Source organism: Salvia hispanica, chromosome 1, assembly GCF_023119035.1.
Source record: "Salvia hispanica cultivar TCC Black 2014 chromosome 1, UniMelb_Shisp_WGS_1.0, whole genome shotgun sequence".
Taxonomy (NCBI): Eukaryota; Viridiplantae; Streptophyta; class Magnoliopsida; order Lamiales; family Lamiaceae; genus Salvia; species Salvia hispanica.
In genome coordinates this window covers 16,089,982-16,104,553 of record NC_062965.1, presented here as the reverse complement: position 1 = coordinate 16,104,553, position 14,572 = coordinate 16,089,982, and the positions used below count along the sequence as shown (strand labels likewise).

Below are 14,572 nucleotides of genomic sequence, written 5' to 3'. Positions count from 1 at the left end.
ATTCTCTATTTTTATAGGATGGAGGGAGCTAGATGTCGGAGGAAAATATTGTATGGTTTGGAAGTTATGCTATATTGTAGAATTAACTATTTCTTGCTATTGGTACACGCAAAAAAGTCATAAATTTGGCTTCCAAATCATGCAAAATTAAAATAATTAGTATTTTTAAAAGTTTAAAAGAATTGACTAGAATTTTGTGATTCTCACCTAATGCGATATGGAAAGTGGGGAGAAAGGGAGAGCTTAACTTGCATGCCCATCACCATTCGACTTGCATAATTTGCACTTATTTCAACTCTTGTAACTCTGGGAATACGTTATAAGGATTGTGATACAGGCAGAACTAATTCCACTATATTTCTTAAAATTATTGCGCCTCTCTATTCCATTTTCTTTTCACTATTACCTGTCTTCGTGTACAATAGAAACATTTAAAACAAAATAACTTTGCCGACTGTGACTTGAGCTCGTATAAAATAATACTAACAACACAATCAGAAATAGATTCATCTTCCATCAAGCCCACTAAGAGTGAGCTCATTACTGGAGAAGACATTTTGGTGTGTTGATCCACTAGGGCCTGTTGTGGAACCATTTTCCGAAAACGCCGGCTGGTTCGGCATTGCCAACTCCATGATATCACGACTCAGCATCGACAGAATGACTTCAATGGAAGGTCTATCCTTGGGATTTTCTTGCACACAAAGTAGTCCAATCTGAATGCATCGAACCATCTCTTCCTCGTTCTCCCTACTTGCGATGCTTTCCTCCACGAAACTCAAACCGTTACCCTCACTCCACATTTTCCAAGCCTGAAATTCAAAGATAAATTACTAAACAACCAGAATTAGTTTGAAAATATTAATGCAAAGTTAACAAGTGCTTACATATCCAATAAGGCTCAAGGACCATTCATCATTGAAATAGCGTGTGTTCTTTTTCCCTTTTATAATCTCCAGGATCAGCACTCCGAAGCTGAATACATCAGATTTTTCTGAAAATCTGCCTTCCATTCCATATTCTGGCGCCATGTATCCGCTATAAAATCAACTTATTGTTTAGCAAAAGTTATTAGCTTATTCATAGCATGATAACTGATTAAAAGCACTTACTATGTTCCCACGACTCTTGCAGTACTTCCATGGTCTTCATTGCCTCCAAATATTCTTGCCATGCCGAAATCAGAGATTTTCGGATTCCAGTCCTTGTCTAGCAGAACATTACTTGGCTTAAGGTCTCTGTGAATGATCCTTAGTCTTGAGTCCCTGTGAAGGTACAGGATGCCTCGAGCAATGCCTTCGATAATGTTGTAACGCATATTCCAATCTAACAACTTCTTTGCTGGATTTGTAGTACCTGTTCAAAATATATACTAATACTATGAAAACTTTGCTTCTGAAAATGCTTTTAAATGCATAGAAAGAAAGGGATGTGTTGAACTGACCAAAGAGACAAGCATCTAAGCTTTTGTTTGGCATGTATTCATAAATCAGAATCCTCTCTTCTTCCTCAACACAACCTCCCAACAGTTTGACAAGATTCCTGTGTTGGAGTTTGGAAATCAGAATCACTTCATTCATGAATTCTTGCATTCCTTGTCCGGAGTCTGCTGATAGTCTCTTTACAGCGATTTCTTTCCCGTTTGCCAGTATTCCCTACCAAAATACGCATCGAACATCTGATCTCTTTCCATTCAATGGGTTCAAACATGTAGAATTGAGTATTACATCAAACTGTAAAATCATACCTTGTAAACAGGACCAAAACCACCCCTTCCAAGAAGATTAGTTACATGGAACCGGTTTGTTGCTTTAACAAGCATCTCGAAAGTGAACTTTGGCAACTCACCGATATTAACCTCCTTTGACTCATTTCTAAGTACGATTGCAGTTGAATCCGTCATGAACATTTGGCCTGCTTCCACGATACTCGTATCTCTCACTCTGTCACCTGATTTGACAAAGAACGATATCACTACAAGAGTAACATGAAGCAAAATATGTTTACATAGATTAATAGCGAAATCACCTCTTCTCTTTATCATCAGCCACCAAACAATGATGATCATGAGAGATATGCAAACAAAACTCACAGTTACAGGTATTATGATGTAAAGCTTTCTTCCCTTGTGGCTGCCTGTATATACAACAGAGTGATCATTTCAATTCTGTCAACAAGAGGAATAGCTAACAATTTTTGTGAGGGAAATTACCGAACTCAGAAGCAGAGAGACGAACGTAGAGATCAACACCAACACCATCAAACTCCTGAGTGTCAATCAAGGTATCAGTCCAAAACATACAACCAATGTTACCATCATAAGCATAAGCTATGCAGGAACAGTTCCTCAGACATATGGTCCGACACTCGTCTTGAACCCTCGAAGGCAAGGGTTGAGGAAAGTCAGGAACCTTCATATACTGCAACCTCTCAAATCCGTCGTCTCCACATTGCAACTGGTTCCTCCTCCTGCAACCATTAGTCCAATTCCCTCTCCCCCATTCTTCCTCATTTACAGGCTCAAACCCTCTCAAACAAGTGCAAATAGGAGATTGCGTGACATTGCAGCTACCAAACTCCCCACACTTTCCATAAACATCACATTCATTTTCCGGAGCAGTCCATCCCACGTCCCATCTCTTCGCCATGCCATTCCACACGTTCCGCATCACATGCCCCGTGGAATTCACACTGGCCGTTATGTACACATTCTCCTGTGGCTTTGAGTAGAAGAAGTTCCCCGCACTGTCGTTCGTCACTTGAGTGAAACCGTCCAAGTAGGCGTAGAACATCTCCTTTATCCCGAGAAAGATGAGGCCGTTCCATGGCCCGCTCCTCCAGTGCGGCCTCCCCTGGTTCCACGTGGCAAGCTGTGGGATGCTCTGTGCTTCAAGGCCAGTGGTGAAGCTCCCTAGCTCGGGATCGGAGGCATTTTTCCACGCGGACAGCGCCACCATCTTCCCTGTGTTAACGTTCTGGCTCAGCGTCATGCCTGGCACAATCACGTCCGTAGGCTCTGAGAAAGATTGCCATAATATCTCTCCCGAGTCCTCTTTCTGCAAGACGAGATTGCCAGTTTCGAGGAGTTGGATGGTTGTGTTCATGACAGGAAAGGTGGTAGTGAGATTGGTGGACCAGACGGTTTGATTAGTAGTCTCGTCCAATACCACGATATTTCCATCTCGGGATAGAGTAACGGCGCCAGAGGAATGTTTGAGTGGTTTGTTTCTGTTGGCGACCCATATCACAGTTTCTTGGGAGAAGGCAAAGAAGATGCCTAAGTAGCGGTTGGTAGTGTTTGGAGGTGTGAAGAATCCTAATTTGTATATCTGTTTTTGGGATGTGATGGTTTGTGGATCTTTGATGACAATGGTGTCTTTTTCTATGCTCAAACTTGCAACACTTTGGATGATTATAAGAAGAAGAATCGAATTATGAATCAAGAGCTGAGCGATTCCGGTTGCCATTTGACGACTACGGGAATGAATGAGGTTATGATTTTGATGGGTGGCAAACTGGCAATGAAGTGGTTTTATACAAAATCTAATATCACTGCTCGTATTTGATAGCTTAGTCAAAGTTACACGTGCAGTTAGCATAATGAAGTCTGTTTTGATGAATTGCCCATGCCCCTTGGGACAAGATAGGATTGGATGGAACGGTTGGGACTTGGATCATTGAATGCACCTCAATGATAGGAATAACAATAATAGTACTCCCTCTATTCAATAATAGATGGCACATTCGAGAAATAACACCAAATTTTTGGAGATGTTGTTTTGTGTGTTAGATGGTGAGAGAAAATAGTATATTTATGTTAATGTGAGATGAAGCTTTTTCTAATAAAGAAGGAAATGTGACCTCTTTTATGAGACAAACAAAAAAAGAAAATGTGACATTTATTATGGACGGAATTAAGGAATAGTATTTAAAATAGAAATATTGTAGGGTCAACGAAACATGTATTGTATTCAAAATTGCCAACCTTTTAGAGTGAGGTCATTTCTCGCAAACCAATATAAGGAAATGGCAATGTGATAATCTATGATAGTATATCAATCAACCACACAATTTACAATGAAGTATATTATATTTGCTCGTATAATTACTAAATTATAAAGACAAACTTCTGACAACAATATCACATTCTTTAAAGCCAAAAAGTAAAATTCTTAATACCAAAATGTTACTACCTCCATCCCCCAAAATTTGCTACACTTTGACCCGACACAGGTTTTAAAAAATGTAATGGAAAGTGAGTTGAAAAAGTTGGTGCGATGTGGGTCCTACTTTTAAAGTAGTATTAGTTTTATAATAAAATGTGAGTAAGAATGAGTTAGTGGAATATGGGGTCCACTACCAAAAATGGTAAAAGTGAAGTGTATCAAATTTTCAGGGAAGGACCGAAATGGTAATATGTATCAAATTTTCAGGGATAGAGGTAGTACAAAGTATATTTTCTGGTGTAAAATCCCCAATACATTGTCTTCTTTTTTTCTTAAAAATCATATGTAATAACTTTGGAATTTTTGGTATTTAAATATCACATCAATTCTTAAAACATCAGCATGCATAATATAAAACCGCAACATATTAACCTCTTCTTTCTCAAAAAATGGAAAAACTAATTGGGAACCATTACCCACTACATCTGCCTTATGCTCCTCACTGAATAATTACTTATCGTTTCTCATATTTTTTTTCCAAAATTATTTTAATGGCTACTTTAGCATAAACATAAATATTTTTTTTCTGAGAAAGAACCAACAAAGAAAACCCACTTACAAGCTGCTTAACTATTCTATGACCTATTATATGAAAGATACTAATAAAGATAAATTTGATGACATGAAATTAAACATATATAATCACGTAAAAGGCTGAGGAAGGCACTTGGGGCGGCGATGGGCCTTCGTGTTGTTGTCGATGACATCTGTTGTGTGCCGAATGTGACTTACGGTATTGGGCTCATAAAAGATAACATAACGATACAATCGTAAATAGATTCATCTTCCACCAAGAACAGTGAGAGTGAGCTCGTTATTGGAGTAGACATTTTGCTGTGTTGATCCATTTGGGCCTCGTGTCGAACCATTATCTGCAAACACGGGCTGCTTAGGCACTGGCAGATCCACAATATCACGACTCAGCATCGACAGCACGATTTCAATGGAAGGTCTATCCTTGGGATAGTCTTGCACACAAAGCAGCCCTATCTGAATGCATCGAACCATCTCTTCCTCCGTCTCCCTACTTGCAATGCTTTCCTCCACGAAACTCAAGCCGTTGCCCTCACTCCACATTTTCCACGCCTGAAATTCAGAGATAAATTATTTAATGACCAGTAATAAATTGAAAAGATTATGAGCAAGTTGACAAGTGCTTACATATTCTATAAGGCTCAATGAACATTCATCATTGAAATAGTGTGTATTCTTTTTTCCTTTTAGAATCTCCAATATCAGCACTCCAAAGCTGTATACATCAGATTTTTCAGAAAATCTGCCTTCCATTCCGTATTCTGGCGCCATGTATCCGCTATAAAATCAACTTGTCATTATTAGCTTATTCATAGCATGGAAACTGATTAAGGTCACTTACTATGTTCCCACGACTCTTGCGGTACTGCCATGGTCTTCATTGCCTCCGAATATTCTTGCCATCCCAAAATCTGAGATTTTTGGATTCCAGTTTTGGTCTAGCAGAACATTACTTGGCTTGAGGTCTCTGTGAATGATCCTTAGCCTGGAATCTCTGTGAAGGTACAAGATGCCTCGCCCGATGCCCTCGATGATGCTGGAACGCATATTCCAATCTAACAGATTCTCTGTTGGATTTGTAGGACCTTTCCAAACATATATTTTATGAAAACTCTGCTGCTGAAAATGTTATTAAATGCATAGGAAGAATGAGATGAGTTGAACTGACCAAATAGATAAGCATCCAAGCTTTTGTTTGGCATGTATTCGTATATCAGAATCTTCTCTTCTTTCTCAACACAACCTCCCAGCAGCTTGACTAGATTCCTGTGTTGGAGTTTGGATATCACAATCACTTCATTCATGAATTCTTGCATCCCTTGTCCAGATTCCGCTGATAGTCTTTTCACAGCGATTTCTTTCTCGTTTGCCAGAACTCCCTACCAAAACACACATCAAGCATCATATGATCTTGTCATTCTTTCTAAGAAGTGAACTTTACAAGTCAATTTACCTTGTAAACAGGACCAAAACCTCCCCTCCCAAGAAGATTATCTTCATGGAACTGGTTTGTTGCATTAGCAAGCATCTCGAAGGTGAACTTTGGCAAATCACCAATATTAACTTCCTTTGTTTCATTTTTTAGTACAATTGCAGTTGAATCCGTCGTGAACATCTGTCCTGCTTCCAAAATAATCGAATCTGGAGCTTTGCTGCCTGATTCATTTGACAAAGAACATGATCATTTCAATTTTCAAGAGTGAGATGCAGCAATATATACTAATTGTGTTAAAATTTACCTCTCCTTTTCACTATAAACCACCAAGCAATAAACATCATAATAGATATGCAAACAAAACCCACAGCTACTCCAATTATGATGTACACCTTTCTCTCCTTTTGGTTATCTGAATCAAGAAACAAATAATTGATCATTAAAAGAAACATAAGGTATCGTTAGTTAGTAAAAGTTGTGAATTAAGTTACCAAATTGAGACGCAGAGAGACGAATGTAGAGGCTAACACCAACACTGCCAAAATCCTGAGTGTCAATCAAGGAATCACTCCAAAACATACAACCAATGTGACTATCATAAGCATAAGCTATGCATGAGCAGTTCCTCAAACATATGGTCCGACACTCGTCTTGAACCCCAGAAGGAAAGGGTTTAGCAAAGTCCGGAACCTTCATATTCTGCAACATCGCAAATCCATCGTCACCACACTGCAACCGGCTCTTCCTCCTACAACCATTAGTCCAATTCCCTCTCCCCCATTCATCCTCATTTACAGGCTCAAACCCTCTCAAACAACTACAAATAGGTGATTCGATAGCATTGCAGCTACCAAACGCCCCACACTTCCCGTAAACATCACACTCATTTTCAGGAGAGGCGAACACCACGTCCCATTTCTTTCCGTTCCACGCCTTTCGCACCATACCTCCTGTATAGTTCACGGTTGTTATCACATGCTCTTTCTGCAGTTGCGGGGTAAAGAAGAAATTCCCGTCACTGTCATTCTTCACTTGATTGAATCCATCTATGTAGGCGTAGAACACCGTCTTTATCCCAAGAAAAATGTAGCCGTTCCACGGCCCGCTCCTCAAGCACGGGCGCCCCTCATCCCACATGTAAAGCTGTGGGGTCCCGCTCGTGACGTCGAGGCCCCCGCTGAAGCGCCCTTTCTCGGGGTTGGTGGCGTTTTTCCACGCCGTCAGCAGCAGCTGCTTCCCTGTCTTTACGTTCTGGCTTAATGGCATTCCCTGGACCTGAACTTCCATTGGTTGTGAGAACGACTCCCATAACACGTCTCCAGAGGCATCTTCCCGCAAGACGAGATTGCCAGTGTCGAGGAGCTGGACGGTCGAGTTCATGGTGGTGGTGAGATTGGTGGACCAGACGGTTTGATTAGTCCCATCTACGAGGACAAGATTGCCATTTCGGGAGAGAGTAACGGAGCTGGAAGAATCAGTGAGGGGTTTGTCTCTGTTGGCGATCCATACGAGAGTTTCTTGGGAGAAGGAGAAGAAGATGGCTAAGTAGCGGTTGGTGGTGTTTGGAGGTGTGAAGAATCCTAGTATGTATACCTGGTTTTGGGAAACGATGGTTTGTGGATCTTTGATCACAACACCGCGTGAAATGGTGTCGTTTTCTATGCTCAAACATGCAACACTTTGGATGATAAGAAGAAGAAGTGATTTATGAAGAAAGAGTTGAGCTATTCTGGGTGTCATTTTGGCTTATGATTTTGCTGGCTTGCAGTGAATGGATTTATAGTAGTTGAATGGATGGAGCGTGAATATTACGCCACTCCTCAAATTGATAATTTTTTCAGTTTGAAGTAAGATTTAAGAAAATAGTTGTACTAGTAGTATTTAGTAAGCAGTTCCGGGTGCATTGGTATACGGAATACCGTACTAAGAATGGCTACCGTATACCTTATTGAAAAATACGGTATCCGAAAATGTCATACATATATCTTATTGTACGGTATATTGAAAATTCGATATGGTATATATTTTTGATACCGTTATTGTATCATTATAGGGTATACCGTATCATTGTGGCATATCGAAATACGGTATGACATGCCATTATACATATGTTCATACCAAAAAAAAACTATTGCACTATAGTACTCCTTCGTCCCACGTTTCTGTTTCGGCTCGTTCTAAACTACTTACACTATTTCTATTTTAAAATTAGAGTATTTAATTAATACATTAGAGTTAATTAAGTGTTTCATTATTAAGTGATCTCTCATTACACTTAAAATATTAATTTAATTACACTAAAAGGTCAATCCCAAATTAACGACATAAAATGAAAAGTGCGATTAACATGAGACAGTGGAATTATTAGTTTTATGTAGTTTGAATAAAAATATTAATATATAATTAAAATATACTACCTCCGTCCTTTAAAAATATAAACTATTTCAATTTTGATCCATCCCATAAAAATAGAAATTTTCTAAATTTTCTATTTTAGGAAGTGGACCAAACAATACACTGACTCTATTTACACTACATTTTATCTTTCTCTCTCTTACTTTATTCAATTTCTTTCTCTCTCTATTACTTTACCAATTCTTCTCTCTTATTTTTCCAATTATGCATTAAAACTCGTGTCATTTCAAATGTTTCTATTTTTCAAAGACGGAGGTAGTATTATCAATATATATTGGATATGTGGTATATATCATACATTCGGTATATATTGAACCAGTATGATACCTCATTTTCGTTATATAACATTTGTTTGGTATACTGCTGTACAAAAATCTATCGGCAAGATATCATACCGTACCGAAAACTGCGGAATACCAAAAATTCAATATTTTTTCGGTACGATAAATGTGACATTTCGGTATATAGATAAAAGGAGAATATAGTATGATACTCCCTCCGTCCCACAACAGTATACACTTTTGATTGAGCACGAGTTTTAATGCATAATTGGTAAAGTAAAAGATAAATAGAAAGAAAAAGTAATTAAAGTATTATTTGTGCATAATATCTCACCTCAATAGAGAGAAAAAGTTTTTAAAATTAGAAAGTGTATACTTTTGTGGGACGGACTAAAAAGGAAAGAGTGCATACTCTTATGGTCCCTCTTCTGCGAATAGGAGTTTCGTTTTTCTATTTCATTCCGTCTGCGAATAGGAGTTCCGGTTCACTTACTTATTTCACATACATTTCATTTAAAACTAATATATACATGAGATTCATATACCACTAACTTTTTTCCAACTACTTTTGTTAATATATCTTAAAACTCGTGCCGAATAAAAATGGAACTCTTATGATCTCAAACGAATTGAGTATTAAACTGTTCGATTTTTGCCAAAAATCGAAAATGATTCATTTAATTTGCAGTGTACTAAAAAATGTACGAATCGAATAACTTAATGAGAGATGATAAGTAGAATTAAAATGATTTTGTGGTCTCCAAAGGGGAAGACTTTGAAAAGTAATTGTACGAGACTTCCATTCACGGCAAGAATCATTTTGTTTGCTATTGCCAGAATAGCAATTTTCTCCATTTCTGGGCCGATTCGAAAGTCTCAAAGAGAATAATATGCACTATATTTGTCTCCTAGCTCTAGTGTTCAAATTGAAAGAGCTGGGACTTTCGACTAGTGAAAAAACTTGGGTACAAGCGTGTACTTACGCGTAAATTTAGACGCAGTGACTACGGCAATAAATTCGATGTTTTTTCTAATTCTCTCCTTACTGACTCAGATTTTTAAGTATGGTTGGACTTTGTAAAGAAAAATGAGCGGGAAAAGTTAATAGGACGTAGATTTTATTTTTATATATTAATTTTATAATGAAATATAAGTGAGTTTAATTAATGTAATGTGATTTTCACTTAATAAAAATAATAAAGATAAAATGAGATACGACGGACAAAATAGGAATAAATGACATATATAATGGCGGACGTAGAAAGTATTATACTACTCCCTCCGTCCCGCTTAAGATGACACGTTTTCTTTTTAGTTTGTCCCAACTAAGATGACATATTTCCTTTTTTGATAACTTTCTCTCTCTAATTAATACACTCAACCACTTTTTCTCACTCCTATTAAAATATTCATCTAATCATCTTTTTTTATCTCTCATACTTTACCTATTTTTCCTCTTTTCTTCCATATTTTACCTATTTTTTCTACTTCCGTCTTAATTTACTAATGTTTCATTAAAACACATGTCGTCTACGAATGAGACTATTTTTTATAAACGGATGGAGTAATTGATTGCCATACAAATTAAAATTTTATCTATGTGTCAATACCGCTACAAATAAGATTAAGAGCTACCTAAATTTAAGAGCCTTTACTATGAACCGCTCTTTAGATAACCACATTCAATTTTTTTACCTCATCTTATACTTAAAAGAATACTGATCCCTCCGTCCCAGCTAAGATGACACATTACTTAGGCGGTATGGGATTTTAGAAGTTATTGGTTAAAATGTTTAATTAGAGAGAGAAAAGGTGGGTGTAAGTATTAAAGTAGAGAGATTATGAAAGATGAATATTTTAATAGGAGTGAGAAAAAGTGGTTGAGTGTATTAATTGGAGAGAGAAAATTTCCAAAAAAGGAAATGTGTCATCTTAGTTGGGACAAACTAAAAAGGAAAACGTGTCATCTTTTGCGGGACGGAGGGAGTAATACTTCTTTCTCTTACATTATTTATAGATCTTACCACCCTTTAATTTTGTATCCATTTTTATATTAATTAAATATTCAAATTCAATTAAATTTTTATTTAATTTTAGAAATTAATTAAAAAATTCAATTAGAATTAAATATTATAGAAAATTTTCAATTACTATTCTAGTTGAATTTATGGACCAATAAATAGATTAAAATAAAATAATAAAAGATGCAAAACCATGAATAGAGTGGCCCATCAACGATAAGCACGTTGTGTATTCAATACGGAGTCCGAATCTCTTAATGGGCTTTATAAGCTAAAGAGTAGCCCATAAACAATAAGCACAACTGTATTTTCTGTAAAAAAGAAAGAAGTCTAATAATGTTAAGAAAGTTGTGTAATTAAATAAAACCGATAATGAACAATGTAGATTATTCAAAAAAATTATTTTATTTAATAATAAGGATATAAGAGCACATAATACTGCTCCCTGAAAAAGACAAAAAATGTCATATACCCTGCGATCAATATTGGAATTAGCATATGGATATTTATCATGCTCCCTCCGTCGCTGAAAAGGCATGAATAATTTTTTTTAGTCAGTTTCTGAAAAGTATGAACATTCTAATTTAAAAAAGGTTTTTCTCTTTAAAGATGTGAAACTCATTATCCACTAACAATATTTTAATTATTTTTTCTATCTATCTCTCTCTTACTTTATCATTTATGCATTAAAACTCATGTCGAATCAAATGTTCATACTTTTCAGAGATGGAGAAATACCGTGCATAAAAACTCATTTTAGGGAAAGTGATATTTGTGTTCCAATTTTCAGTCGTACTCTAAATAAAAATTCATTCTTGTTTATTCATCAAATATTCTCAGCATTTTATCCCATTAATTATACAAAATCGGTTCGAAAAAGTTGATTCATGGATCCCGTTGTAATTTGCGATAGTTATTCTTCCCATCTTAACACACAAAATCACGCCGTTTTAGCCAAGGAAATAGAAAGATTAATTGTGTTTCATTACAACACCTTTTAATATATTTCAGAAAATATTTTCAACTTTAAAGGGTAACGAAATTTGATACTACTACTTATCAAAACTCAATTAATACCCGCTCGGTCCTATTAAATGATAAGTTTGGAGGTGTGAAGAATCCTAATTTGTATATCTGTTTTTGGGATGTGATAGTTTGTGGATCTTTGATTACTACACCGGTTGAAATGGTGTCATTTTCTATGCTCGAACATGCAACACTGAAAATGATAAGAAGAAATGGTTTATGAATAAAGAGTTTAGCAGTTTTGGGTAGTGTCATTTTACAGGAAGCAATGGGCTTATGATTTTGATGGCTGGCAGTGAAGTGGCTTTATACAAAATCTAACATCACAGCCAGCCTAGTCAATATTACACGTGTATTTTAACATAATAACAAATGAAGTCTGTTAAGTTTGCTGAATTGTCCTTGCTCCTTGGTAGTACAAGATAGGATTGGATGGAACGGATGGGAGTTGGGAGCATTGATTACACATCATGTTCGAAAGAATAGAAGTATAGTGGTCAACGAAGCATGTATTGTATTCAAAATTGCCGTGAAATCAGTTAGAGTGAGGTCATTTCTAGCTAACGACACACATTAAAATAGTTCATAATCAAGCACATATATATACTCAATGTTATTGCTGTACCATACCACTATGTACCACATCTTCTAGCTAGGAGGACAAGCATAACCTCGGACTAATACTGTAACCATTCATGATAGATTGTTTGAATCTATTTAGGTTGTGAAAACACTTATTCTACAAGGATATGTCAATGTGATAATCTATAATAGTGAATTTACCACACTACAATGTACTAAAAAGTTAAATCTTACAGCTATATATAATTAAATTGATTTTATGACGAATTGATAACTAGCTAGTTAAACTATTGGACTCCTATAAAGTCAATCTTGATAGTCGGCCTAGTCTTAGCAACAAGTCAATCTAGATAGTCAGTACCTAAAATTGAGTACGTAGGATGTACGATACAGAGAGTTCTCAAAACACATCCAAATACAACCAATGCAACATTCCATTCAAAATAGTGGACATCATAAGAAATACAGTAATATTAATTGCAATTTCTAGGTATCTAAGTAACACATTCTTTAATGCTAAAGAATAAAATCCTTAATACTTAAGCATGCTTCCTAATATAAAACCCCAGCATATTAACCTCATCTTTCTCCAAATATGGTAAAACTATTTGGGAACCATTACCCGTTACATCTACCTTATGCTCCTCAAGGAATAATTACTTATCGTTTCTCTTATTTTTTTTCCAAAATTATTTTTTGTAAATTATTTTTACGACTAGTTTAAACATAAATATTCCACTTCTAGCTACAAAGGCAGCTATAAACAATTTTCTTCTGTGCATGCAGGCAGTCAATATCTATCAAGTTGTGGGCGTCATAAGAAATAACATCGCAATTTCAGTTATCTAGCATATAGAAATTGAAAGAAAAATATCTTACTAAATTCGTTTACCATCAAAGTGATTGATTTCTTAATCGCACAAGGCATGTCTAGTTTAATTACTTGGATTTTTTATTATCAATTTGCTATAACTCATTGAGCATAGAATTCGATCAATGGCCTGACTTAGGCATCAGAGTGCCAACTAGAGAATTAGGGTTTTAGAAATTTTATTTGAATAGAAGAAACCCTAATATCATGACTACTACAAAAAAAACGCTTGTTTGCAAGCACATATTTACAAGCACAACATGTGCTCACAAATTCTGGCAGATTTGCAAGCAAAATTGCGAGTAAAAAGCTTGTACTTGCTTGCGAGCAACTAGTGCTTGCAAACAAGAATTTTATATAAAGAGTTTTCTAGTAAACGCGAATTGTGCTTGCTACACTGCTTGCAGATTTGCGAGCACAATTAATGATGCTTGCAAAATTATTACTACTAGTAATTCTTGTCCAGATGCATCTTCCTCGGTGAAATAATGGGCCGCAAACCTTTCACTGAAAATACTTCTCAAAATTTCTCACCGCCTAATTCTCACCATCTCTCTCAATTCTCAAAATTCTCACCGCCAGTCTCTCTCCCTAAAGAAACCCTAAACCTCCCCTCTCTCGTATCATCTCTCACTAAACCATGTGCTGCGCTCTGATTCATTTCATCCCTGCGCCTTCGAACAGTTATCAGCGGCGAGATTCAATCGGAGGATCAAACGCTGCCGCGCAAAGCTTCTCGAAGAGCAGGTATGTTCAACTCCAGTTCTCCAGCATTTCCGTCATTGATATTTTTCAGATTGCTTTTTCTGTTTTTGATTTTTTTCAGATTGCTTTTTTCTGATCTACTTTATTTATCACCTAGATTCACGATTCACGATTTTTTCAGATTGTTTGAATTGAGAGAATTAGTAATTGGATCCTGTGAAGCCGAGACTCTGGTGAGTGAACTGCTTCTGGACTTTTGTAATGAATTATGTAGATATGTGTTTCATATTTGAGTGGAATGTTGAGCTGGTTAACTGCTTTCGTGATTGAGATTGCATCGAGTTCGATGCAATTGTGATGTTCATTTGATGTTGTTTACTCTTTACATTGTAAACTGGAAATTAAATCATTAGTAGCATTAGATCATTGAGTTAACCATACATTAAGAAAGCTTGATTAAATTTTATAAGAGTTAA

General features: G+C 36.4%; 1 protein-coding gene across 1 annotated transcript; it reads right to left on the bottom strand.

Moving 5' to 3' along the window:
* Nucleotides 1–332: 332 nt before the first annotated feature.
* Nucleotides 333–7,935, bottom strand: LOC125188357. The gene is made up of 14 exons (XM_048085150.1): nucleotides 6,687–7,935; nucleotides 6,500–6,607; nucleotides 6,214–6,416; nucleotides 5,929–6,139; nucleotides 5,602–5,845; nucleotides 5,388–5,538; nucleotides 5,025–5,312; nucleotides 2,213–3,515; nucleotides 2,029–2,136; nucleotides 1,748–1,950; nucleotides 1,445–1,655; nucleotides 1,113–1,356; nucleotides 888–1,038; nucleotides 333–812 (listed from the first exon to the last, which is right to left on the bottom strand). Exons 1-14 carry the CDS (start codon nucleotides 7,933–7,935, stop codon nucleotides 507–509), a joined length of 4,980 nt encoding a protein of 1,659 aa, XP_047941107.1. The 3' UTR covers nucleotides 333–506.
* Between the last annotated feature and the right edge of the window lie 6,637 nt (nucleotides 7,936–14,572).